Consider the following 12,733-nt stretch of genomic DNA (forward strand, 5'->3'; position numbering starts at 1 on the left):
TACTCCATGGCTATCCTCCTGTCAGCTAGCTAAAACCCAATGTGACAGCTACTTTCCTATGACCAGGAAGATAAGGACAATGCTCTAAAGTAGTGCTTCTCTAACTTTAATGTGCAAAACAATCACTGAGAGAATATCATTAAAATCCAGAGGTTGATTTAGTAGGTCCCTGGTGAAGATTAAGATTATGTATTTCTAACAAGCTACCAAGTGATGTCAATGCTGCTGGTCTATGGACCAACCTGGAGTACCAAAGGGTAAAGGGTAGGATGGAAGGAACCTGGGTCCCTAAATGACAACACAAAGCACACAACTGTCTCACTTTCTGGGTATTTTTAAGACAGAAGGGGGAAATGGCTATGTTCTTCGAGCTTCTGTACATGAAGTCTCTGTTACATATGTCCAGCTCTCAATCTAACTAATGTGGGGCATTTTTTGTTAATACAATAGAACCTCCATAGTTAACCACCACCTTAAGTTGACCTGATTTTCACAGACCAGATATGCACTATATATACAAATCAACGGTAGGCCTAGTTCCTTATGTTGACCAGTTTGTTACAGACTCTTGAGTGGTCTACTTACAGAGGTTCTATTATGTGAGAAATATGTACATCAGGTCAGTTTTGCACTTAATGTGTTTCTGCATTTTGAGTAAAACATTATCAATATAAACACTTATTCTCGTAAGTAGAAACTGGTAAAAACTTAGGGGTTCTGTTGTCCTTTTATTTATTTTTTTATAGAGACAAAGTCTCACTTTATTGCCCTCAGTACAGTGCCAAGGCATCACACAGCTCACAACAAACTCCAACTCCTGGACTTAGGCGATTCTCTTGCCTCAGCCTCTGAGTAGCTGGGACTACAGGTGCCCACCACAACGCCCAGCTTTTGTTGCCGTTTGGCCAGGGCCAAGTTTGAACCCACCACCCTCGGTATATGGGGCCAGCACCCTACTCAATGAGCCACAGGCACCACCCTCTGTTGTCCTTTTAAGATAACCAGACTTTAGTATGCACACCATGATTACTGTCATATATCAGTAAGCCCATTCTTATTACCTGGTACCTATTAAAATACATGTCACTAAAATGTATTATTTTCATAGTATCAAATCAAAAATCTCAACCTGTTTTTGAGGTGCATTTTTTAAATTTAAATTTTTTTTTACTTTAGAATACTATGGGGTTACACATTGAGGTTATATAGTTTGTTTTTATTTATTTTAAGTCATGGTCATAAGTGTGTCCTTCAATCAGAAAGTGTGCAATGTACCCGTGGGATGTACCTATTAGGTATGAATTTACCCATCCCCTTCTCCCCTCTTCCACCAACTTAAATTCTGTAGAGTTTTACTTCCACATGAAAAAACCTGAACTTGTTAAATTCTCAATTTATTAAGAAACTACATCTAATTATAAGAAGGTGTTTTCAGTTGTCAACTATCTCTGCCAAACAAGTCTTGTCTTTATAATTGGTAGAAAATTTAGTGAATACAATGGCAGGTCTCTTCGTATAGCAAAGAGCAGCTAGATATGTTTACCAGCAAAGTTAAACATTATTTGGGGCAGCCATTTAGCATTAACAAGGAAGTAACACAGACACAAAAATGGGCATTGAAATTTCATAGTATTGTATTGCCATGTTTTAATATATGTATGTAAAAACTTCCATTATGATTTTAATTATCAAAAAAACCCAAAACAATATATGCTTATAAAGACTTCTGAAGAATGCGTTTACTAAAGGAACAAGAAAAATGTAAAAATCAATCGAAACAAAAAAAACACAACCAGAAATAGTCAAAAAACGTATCCGCAACAACCAAAATAACTTCAAACTGTAGATTCTGATGGAGCACAGGGATAAACCCTACCTCATCCAGACCCAAAAAGCAACACCAAGGAAAGAAGTCAGATTAACCCAATCATAGAAGAATCATATTACTCAATTTAGAATGAAACATAGAGGGGTGTCCAACCTGCAGGACATGGGTGACATGCTAACTTTGTTAGAACTTTTTTTGCTTATCTGTGATGTTGGATATCACAAAAAAAAGTATACACAGACTTTGTTTTTTGCTAATCATGTGTTGTGTTTGTTTATTTCACGTGTGGTCCAAGACAACTCATTCTTCCAACAGGCAGCAGAGAAAAAAAAAAAAAGAAAGAAAGAAAGAAAGGTTGGACACCCCTGTTAAATAAGCAGGAAGCAGGTTGTCAGAAGAAAAGATCATGGCAAACCTCTAGTGATAGTAAAATCATCTTTTACCAAGGCGAGAACTGTGGTAAGGGCTAAACTTTGCAAAGGCACAGGCATAACTAAAAATAATAATAATCACCAGCCACTGTCCCCTAGTTTGCTTTCCCATAATTGCTACTCAGGAGTCATAGCTGATGGTGATAAAGACTCTTAACTTTCCCCATCAAACCTAAGACTAGTTTTTGAGATACCTTCCAGGCCCTGCATCGTGATGGAAAGGCTGGTCCATCCATACCAATGGCCCACATGGAGAAATTGACTCAACTGTTATCCAGACCTCCACCCAAGAACAGACTTGTCCCAAAGTTAGAGAAGGACAATTTCTATACCCTGTGGTTCCAACCCTGACCACAATTAGCAGATTCAATTGCCTAGCCTTGTGTCCACCAAACTATCTTTAAAAACCCTTTCTCCCAAATTTTTAGAAACTTCTCCCAAAACCTGGCATGGCACCTGCATTATTAAACACTTTTTTTACTGTAAACCCTGACATCTCAGTGTATTGGCTTCCTCTTGAGTAGGAGGCAATGAACCTAGTTGGGCTGTAACAACAGAAGCCGCTATACATCAACTTGCTCTCTAGCACAGGCAGAAAGGATCACTAGTACTTGCCACTCTGTGTGGTAAACAGAGCCAGAATATGGAGAAGAAGTCTAATTTACATACCTTGTGTCCTAATCAGTAACTTACACATACTCCTTTTTGGTGTTTATACTTGTAAGTGCTCAGCAATATCCTTAGGTTGGAACTCCTTTATCAGCGGATTGGAATTCTATGCCAACTTACTAGACTGAAAGGTGCCTATATGCCTACTTCTTTGCCTCATCAGAGGCATGCCCTAGCATGAATTCCAATCTCATCATCCTGAGTCCTTTCTAACCAAAGACTCCAAGATATAAGCAATATCAAAAAGAAAAGAATTTGTAGGGCTGGGTGTGATGGCTCATGCCTATAGTCCTAGGACTTGTCTCTGGGAGGCCATGTCTCTGGGATGTTCACTCTGGGAGGCCAAGGCAGGTGAACTGCCTAAGCTCACAGGCTCAAGACCAACCTGAGCCAAAGCGAGATCTTGTCTCTAAAAAATACCTGGGTGTTGTAGTGGGCACCTATAGTCTCAGCTACTTGGGAGGCTGAGGCAAGAGAATCACTTGAGCTCAAGAGTTTGAGGTTGCTGTGAGCTATGACACCATGGCACTCTACCAAGAGCAACAAAGGGAGATTCTGTCTCAAAAAAAAAAAAAAAGAAAAGAAAAGAATTTGTAGCATATCTCATAAAACAAATGTTAGAAAGGACATGTTAAAAACATTTGTTAGAATGGTAGAAAGGACAAAGTATACTAATTTAACAAACTTCTGAAAATAGTTTCTATTAAATTGCTTAAGAGAAAACATTCAAAGAACTCACAGAGATAGTTGGTTCAGTCCAGTAAAGAAATTTTATCAACATATCTCAAAATTTACTTACAACTCAATATAAACATATACTTTTTTTTTTTTTGCCATTTTTTGGCTGGGGCTGGGTTTGAACCCACTACCTCTGGTGTATTGGGCCAGTGCCCTACTCCTTGAGCCACAGGCGCCACCAAATACGTACTTTTAAGTGTGACCATTACCTACATTGTATCTTGCAACAATTGAATTCTATAAACAAAGGAGAAAAATATCAATAGGGAAAGCGTTCTGTAACAGGTTATTTCCCTGCATGTCTATACAATTTTTAAAAAATGTTTATATTTTAAACAGGGATGTCAAACCTTTTTTTTTCCCTTTGCTGCAAACTGAAAAAGTAAGAGTTGCTGTGGGCCATACATTAAATACACAAACACTGATTAGCAGCAAAAAGAAAAAAATAATAAGTTCTCTGCATACTTTTTGCAATAATCCGACACCACATAAGCAAAAAGTCCTCACAAAATCAGCACTGGGCCCATGAGCGACAGGTTGAGCACCCCTGTTTTACATATTCATTTCAAAAATAACAAACAACAATTTTCTACTCTACAAAAAGCTCAGAAAAGCTTCATGTTCTTTGAGGACACAAATGCAAAGTGGGGAAAGATATGAAGATCAATTAACATGACCCTAATCCTTACTCCATAAGTAGTTAAGTGTCTACTGTGCACCTCACATGAGAAACACGACAGAAGTACTAAAAGACTTGGTCTTTGTCTTATAGAAGCTTACAAATTCATAAGGCATAAATCAAATATTTTAACTATCTAAAAAACCCAAATATTCATTTATTCCTTTGGATCTAAATGTGGAATATACTTACAGCAAGGAAAAAATTATTAACTGTATCACAAAAACCTATCGACTTTCTGGACCAGGGGTCCTCAAACTATGGCCCGCGGGCCACATGGGGCGATGTGATTGTATTTGTTCCCATTTTGTTTTTTTACTTCAAAATAAGATATGTGCAGTGTGCATAGGAATTTGTTCATAGTTGTTTTTTTTTTGAACTATAGTCCAGCCCTCCAACGGTCTGAGGGACAGTGAACTGGCCCCCTGTTTAAAAAGTTTGAGGACCCCTGTTCTGGACACTTATACATATGTATATTTCTCTTTCAAAAAACAAAATCTGAACTCAATCTGTTCCAAATCCATTATAAAATACTGGCTTAATTTATTTAGCAAGTTTTTCCATCATACTCATATCTAATGATTCACATTAGGTATTTTACAAAATTCACCTTCACTAATTTTTAAATTCTTCATATTCCACTTAAGAATTCAGTAAAATAATTTAATAAAAAAAAGAATTTAGTAACATAAAAATATTCTTTATTCACATCTTCATGTAATATCCGCTGAAAAGCTACAGCTGATCTCATCTTATATTTAGAGGAATATAAAGGAAGATTTGGAGGAATTTTTTAAAAGAAGTTCCAAAATACAAATTTATAAAGAATGTTTTAAAAACTTCTCTAAGTCTGCAAAAAAAAAAAAAAACGTAATTGGGTGGCCCCTATGGCTCAAGGAGTAGGGCGCTGGCCCCATATGCTGGAGGTGGCAGGTTCAAATCTAGTCCTGGCCAAAAACTGCAAAAAAAAAAAAAAAAAAAAACTTCTCTAAGTCTTTCATGCCAGTAAGTCAATAAACTAACACTGACCTAATCAAATAATCTTACCAAAGAACTCTTAAAGATATGTCCATCCATCTTCTCTTCTTAGAGAAGCCAATGATTTTTGTAACACTTTCTAGGCCTTTTTTCCCTATACTGCATTTCTTTAAAGACTAATAGGCTTCTAAAACTTCTGAAATTTCTCAATAAATCTAATCTCTTACTTAAAATTTAGTCCTTAGACCAATGCTGTCCAACAGAAATATAATGAAAGCTAGATTGGTAGAATTTAAAATTTTCTAGTAGTCACATTTTAAAAAGTAAAAAGAAACAAGTGAAATTAGTAATATATTTTAATATAATATACTGAAAATATATAATCAATATAAAAATTATTGAGATCTTTATACTCATTATGTACTGTCTTCCAAACCCAGTGTGTATTTTACATCATACCTCTGAACTTGGACTAATCACATTTCAAGTTTTCAGTAACCACATGTTTCTAATGACTACCATCCTAGACAGTTGTAGCTTTAGATGATCTCATTCACATACTGCTTCAATCACCAGTTATAACCAAATAACTCCAAATTTATACCTGTAGCCTAGTCTTGTCTTCTCTGTGCAAGACTTCCTAATACCTAGCTAACACCTTAGATGACTTCAAGGAGCCTCGCACTCAAATAATGTCCAATTTTTATTCAGGACCCATACATACTCAAAAAATGTGTTGGTCTTCTAATAGTTCCGAATTGAATTATAATTAATTTGGGTACAGAAGTCCAAAACCTAGAAATCAACCCCTTGACAACTTTATTGTCACACCCACATCCAATCCATCAAAAAGTTCTACCCATTTATCTTCCAAATATCTCTCAAATCACTCTACCTCTCTCCATCTCAATCACTCCTGCCCAGCTCTATCTTCTTCAATGCAAGCATATTTCAAGACTTAACTATGATGTTATCCCATCCTAATTAAAACTCTTCAACTGGGCAGTGTTTGTGGCTCAGTCGGTAAGGCACCAGCCCCATATACGGAGGGTGGCGGGTTCAAACCCGGCCCCGGCCAAACTGCAACCAAAAAATAGCCGGGCGTTGTGGCGGGCGCCTGTAGTCCCAGCTACTTGGGAGGCTGAGGCAACGGAATCGCTTAAGCCCAGGAGTTGGAGGTTGCTGTGAGCTATGTGAGGCCACGGCATTCTACGGAGGGCCATGGAGTGAGACTCTGTCTCTACAAAAAAAAAAAAAAACTCTTCAACTGATTTCTATTACCTCTAAAATAAAAACAAAACAAAACAAGGTCAATAAGGTCCAAGCTACATGATCCAGTCCCTAAGTATCATCTAGCCCCACATCACTTTCCTGCCTCTCTGTCTTGCCCTTCAGACCTTTGTACTCACCATGCCCCTTACTGACATGTGATTTTTGTAGATGCTGCTCTCCCCTTACCTCATGTAGTTAATTTCCACTCATCCTCTAGATCTCAGGAAAACATCCTCTGACCACCATGATGAGGCCAAATTCCCCTTATATAAGCACATATGAATATGAATAATGTCTCTTCTCCTCTCTAGTATAAAGATGCAATACATGTGACTTTATAATTAATGGCTTTTTCCCATAAGCCTACATCTGACTGTACCTAAGAAAATACATGTCACAATATTGTGTTCAATAATTATTGATTGAATGAGTACACTGATGAATCTGCCTTATTTTCCTAGACAAAATATTGAGAGAAGACATATACAAAAATCTTGCTTATACAAGCTTTCCAGACTTATAAAGTCTGGGTTAATTGTTCTCAGATGTATTTCAACATCATCCTGCAAGTAAAATATCAGTGTAGAGTATGTTTATAGACTGCATGATTTGAACTCACTATGTCCCAGCAACATGCACAGTGCCTTGCATATAGGAGGCATAAATATGTATGGGTATACATGGTATTGTATAAGGTTACATATTTGTCTGCATTATGACTTATTATTATAAAGATTATACCTTCAATAGCACTACACTGAGATGAGGGCAGCTACTTACATTATACTGATTAAAGACCATAAAGTGGAACACATGAGAAGTGCATATGCTCACAAACATAACACTGACTCACACTCATCCAGTAACGGTGTGAACATCAGGAGGGTTCCAGTGCTAAGGTACAGATAAGAGTCTTTGTCCTGCCCTGGAGCACGATGTGTTTTTTTCCTCCTTCTCTCCATCTACAACCTGTTTCTTTTCTACTCTCAGTACCTTTAATTTGACACCCTTCTTAACACCTTACATTATTACCCCCACACTTCTTGCCCTCTTTTCTTTGCTCTTCTTTGTTGCTCTATGACTTTACAAGTGTTTCTTAAATTTTTATATGAAATGTTTTACATTGCTGGGAGTACAGTCTGCTTCTTTCAAAAATTATCTTTAGATGAAGTATTCTTCAGCTACTTCCAGACCCTAGACCTTTCGAGAAGAAAAAATTTCTAGATAGATGGGACTTAACTGTCACATGATAATTCAAATACCAGTATTTCTCCTTTGTCAAGAAGAGAAAATATGTGCCCTAAAAGTTGATACAGTCATATTTTTATGGTTCTTGAAATGTTACCATGCAAGTTTTAGTTAATTTAGCAAATGCTAAATGAAAGGAGAAAATTATTTTCAACCTGCTGAAGTAGCAAATTTTTTTACACCTCCTGTACATTTGAGGCAGTCAAGTCTACAGGCTATTGAGACTAGATTTACAGGTTAGTCACCAAAAAATCATTGCAAACAGCATCTTGAAACCTAAACACGTGCACAGTTTGACAGACTATCCAGTCATTTTAAAGAGTTTACAACATCAGTAGAAGATACAAGGCAATGGGGAATACATTTTGAGACAGAAGGTCAACAAGACTTATTACATTTGAACATTTTAATATCATAAACAATATAAATGAGACAGACAGCTACAAACATTCATTTAAAATTTTTCATAATTAGAAGGATGTTCCAAATAAGCTCCCCTGAAAACTAAATTAAAAAGTCTATTTCTTCTAGGATTCCTCAGCATCTAAAAAATGTTTTAATGGTTCTGATCCTCTCCAAAAAAGTGAACCAAGAGTACTTACAGTAAAGTAGTAATGAAAAAGTATTTTATAATTCTAGATAATAAAAAAATCTATACTTAATATGCTACTTTACAAAGAACTACCATTATTCTGTACAAATATATTTATTCCTAACAGTTATGCTGTAATAACTGTATGAGGAAGAAAAAAAATCTATACTTAATATGCTACTTTACAAAGAACTACCATTATTCTGTACAAATATATTTATTCCTAACAGTTATGCTGTAATAATATGAGGAAGCAAAACTTCTGATAATATTCACTATATGCATAAACTCATAATGTATGTCTATTATCACTATTATAAGTTGTTATATTGATGCTACTGCAAAGGTTGTACTGCTGCTGCCATAAAATGTTTCTCATCTGAAGAATGAGATCATTCACCAGCAATCTCCTACGAAATAGGTGTGTCTCTCAGAAAACTGAAATCAAACAAGCAAGAAAGGCACAAAGGTGGGCTACAGAATAGGAATCTTTTTTGGACTTTATTTATCAACATGTCTGAGAAGCTACTATGTGATGGGATGTAAAAAGAATTCATCTGACCCCTCCGAGGACAGGTCAAAAACTAGTAATTAGAAAGTCTAACAAAATGCCTGCTGTTGTTCCATGTCTTTGTGATAGCTATCTTAGGTAGCATGTGGAAAAGAGCAGGTCCTTCAAGACAAGAGGACAATTATTAATCCATAACTCATACTGCCATTTTGCTTATTTTTTCCATTACCCCATGACTGTTCTCTAGTTCTACATTTTGTCAAAGACTTTTATAAGCTTTAGCCTTTATAAGTTGTTCAAAGGGAAGGGAGATAGGTATGCGCTTGGGCCAGACAATATTATCATGGTGATAACACCAATAATCAAAGACACATAACCACAAAGAGGAAGCTGAAATTCAAGGAAAATGAGGTGTAAAGAAGACTTTTATGTTTATCCTTTCTATCCCATCTAACCTTGCCCTCCTCAAAATCTGGAGCACCATATGCGGTTAAACCTCGGGTATCAGAAACCTACACTTCCTTACATAGGCTCTTTCAGAATAAAATGGAAACACTATTTGAGCACTACCCTACAGAGTCTTCAACTCAAAACTGTTAAGTAAAACAAAGACACCAAATTTTTCAGATAAAGTCATCCCTCAATATAGTCCCAGGACTCTCATAGATAATAAAATCCATTTATGTGCAAGTCTCTGATATAAAGCACCCTAATATTAGCATACACCCTACCTACCATCTCTTTCCAGTCACAATAACAGAGAACCCCAGGTGGAAGAGGAAACTAAGGATGACAGAACTAAAATGAGGTGGTCAAAGCTCTAAGGTCAGAAATTTTCCATCCAGTGCTCTTCTCTGCCTAAACCTTTATGATTTCTATATTTTAAGGTAGCAAGACCCTAATTAAAGATCTAATACAAGCAACCTGAAAATCTAGGAGATCTTGATGCCTCATTTGTTGAGGATATAGCAGGAATTACATGAAACTCACAAATTCCCAGAAAGAAAGTCTTATTCCACAGATTACTAGTCACTGCCAGACAGAAGCAGCATTCTAGTGGAAGAAACATATAAACAGGTAATTTGCAATACAAAGTGGCAAATACTACAGCTACAATATAACATGGCTGAGAATTTATAACAATATAACAAGGCCATCTAAATTTCTGTAGGGGCCAGTCTGCAAAATTCTGACTGGTGAGGGCATTCCAAGGTTAACCGCATTAGACTTTTCTGAGAACCTACAATGTAGTGTATTCTTTGGCACTACAGTTACACAGAAAAATAAGATCCAATTCCCTCCCATAAGGAGTTTAAGAATTCAAAGCAGACAAATTTAGCACGTGTTTGGGGTCCAAACAATAAAATAACCTTTCTAGAAGAGGAGAACACTAAAAGCACTAAAAGACTGAGTTTGTAAATGAAATCATATTACTAGTTTGAAGAACCAGGATTCAATTTAATGAGAAATGACAGAAAACTCAAAAGAGTGATATAAGATTATTCAGGACAGCCTCGTGAGGTAAAGAAACTGAAGAGATTCTTTGAACAAAAATAAAACTGACTGAGATTTTAAAACTACAAGTTGTTATGCCAATGTGTTCTGAGAAAAAACCGTAGGAACAATTATGCACAAGGATTAAAGCACCAGATCTGGAACGAGGCCCTCAGAGCTCAACATTCAACTCCACCACCTTCTATCTATGTCATTTTGGTAAAGTTACTTAAGAATGCTTTGCCTCAGTCACCTCATCTGTAAAATGGGGCGGATAATTAATACCTATGCCTTTAAACCTAGGAGGGGCTTCCTCAAAACACAGGTGTGACGGTGTCACTCCACTCACCAAAAGCTTTATTCGCAAAACCAAGTCCACATCTTTCAGGCACTAGTAGTACTCCTAACTGAACACCCTCCTACGACCAACAACCATACGGATCTACAGTTCTGTATAACCATAAGCTCTCTGTCTCATTCCCAGCAGTTCTGTGCTAGAAAGTCTTTTCCTCTATATCTTTCAAATCCCACTTCTCTAGGAAACTAACTCTCCCACCAACTCCATAGCACACTTTTTTGCTCATTTGTACCGTTTACCACCATTTCCCCCAGTTTTGTGTTTGGTCTTTTAATGTCTCTCTTTCTTCTCAATGAGCTGGCGATTTCGGAGGGCCAAGGCAAATCTTTGACACCCTAACTTCAAACCCTCATCCCAGAAAGTGCCTATAAAGCTGGGGAACGCGTTACTGAATTAAACTGGATGTTTACAACCGTAATGGCCGCAGTTCCAGAAACTGATTAAATGTACATAATTTTTACTGCTTTCGGATCCTAAAATCTTGACATGAAAGGTCTCTGGAAGCCGACACAACGCCATCCTTTTCAGAAAAGTTCTAGGAAGCACAAGAGTTCACCCCCACGACTTGACAATGCGGTCATTCTCGGCTAGAGAAGTTGTGTGTGTGCCGCGGAGGGCAGCTGCACACCGGGCGGTACCGTACTTTGAAATTAGGGGAAAGAAGAGGTGGCTCTGCAGCAGCGCGGGCTGTGCCGCGGACTCCCCCAACTTCCTGGGGACCGCGGGCTTCGGCCGCGCTCGCCCCTCTCCGCCGCACTTGGTTCTCCAGGCTTCGCCTCCCCGCGTCCCGCCGCAGCAACACTACCCGGGGCGGCGACGCAGGCGACGCCGCAGGTCCTCCTGGGCGGCCCGAGCAGGGGCCGCCGCACGCCCTGCCCCGGGCCCCCCGGCCTCCACCAGGCCTGCCGCCCGGGGCCCAGGCCGCCGCCGCCCGGAGGGGAACTGGGACACTGACTCGGCTCCGCGCGGCGCCAGGGGCGGAGCCGGCCGGGAGGGCCCGAGGAGAGGCCGGGGGTGGACAGCGGCCTCCGCCTACCCCACACGCACCCCACCGCCCCCAACCCCAACCCTCCTTGGTGCCCCGGCCCGCGCCGCGGCCCGGCGGCCGGCGGGACTCACCACTTACCAACCCGCCTGGGACAACGCCGCGCCGGGGACCTCGGCCATGGTAGCTGCTCAGGCCGGGGTTGGTGGGGGGCCGGGGTGGAGGTGGGGGTGAGACCTCTTACTTGATACCCCCCCAAAAAAAGAAAAAGAAAAGAAAAGAAAAGAAAAAAACTCCTCTGGTCGGCTCTGCAACTGGGCATGCTCAGTGCGGCCGGCGCTTCCGCGTGCGGGTTCCGCTCGCCGCGTTTTCTGAGCGGCCGTAGGGGCCGGCCCGGAGTGCGGCTGGGAGGCTGCGGGGCGCCCGCGGCTCGGGCGGGTGCCGTCTGGGAGCTGAAGTCGCAGGACAGTTTATTAGCAAGGACTATGGAGACTTTTCCTTTCCACCCAAGGCTTTTGTTTTTTGAGTCACTTTCCTGAGTTGCACACCTTTTAAACTACTGGAGAGGTTATTTGTAGAGCAGAAATTATCGTCCTGGGTTCCAGCGCCCACAGGCGGTCACCTCAGAGAGGGCAGGACAGCGCTAGAGTTGGGAAGACTCGTCGGCTCCTAGGGAGCGCTTCCAGTAGGAAACTAAAAAGGCCACATGTCCTCTCCGGCCAATTCTTTATAGGATAAAAGTTTACTTATAAAGGCTCACTCCATTCACCTCGCCTTTCAGTCAGCTCGGATGCCAAGAAAAAAAATACAGGCTCTTTCGAGTACCTACAGGCAGATGGTGTTGCAGATTGTGTTCCGCGATGAAAGTGGCCCACCCAAGAAAACCTGCACTCAGGGAATACCGGGAAATCGGACAGTTGTGTCAGGGCTTGTTTTTCCTGTCTGCCTCC

At 39.8% G+C, this 12,733-nt stretch overlaps 1 protein-coding gene across 6 annotated transcripts in view; it reads right to left on the reverse strand.

The window, feature by feature from the left end:
* TDRD3 (tudor domain containing 3) overlaps positions 1-12,733 on the reverse strand; it is a 185,190-nt gene extending 172,457 nt beyond the window's left edge. For 2 of the 6 annotated variants that reach the window (XM_053563596.1, XM_053563594.1), the window contains exon 1: positions 12,332-12,447. Coding sequence is in view for 1 of the 6 variants with exons in the window: in XM_053563593.1 (XP_053419568.1) it covers positions 11,925-11,965 (41 nt within the window). In the remaining 5 variants the exon portion in view is untranslated. Of the gene's footprint in view, positions 1-11,441; positions 11,588-11,924; positions 12,113-12,331; positions 12,448-12,612 lie in introns of those variants that run through there. The other 4 variants (XM_053563595.1, XM_053563593.1, XM_053563602.1 and 1 more) reach the window with 4 other exon arrangements.

Source organism: Nycticebus coucang, chromosome 15 (genome assembly GCF_027406575.1).
Source record: "Nycticebus coucang isolate mNycCou1 chromosome 15, mNycCou1.pri, whole genome shotgun sequence".
Taxonomy (NCBI): Eukaryota; Metazoa; Chordata; class Mammalia; order Primates; family Lorisidae; genus Nycticebus; species Nycticebus coucang.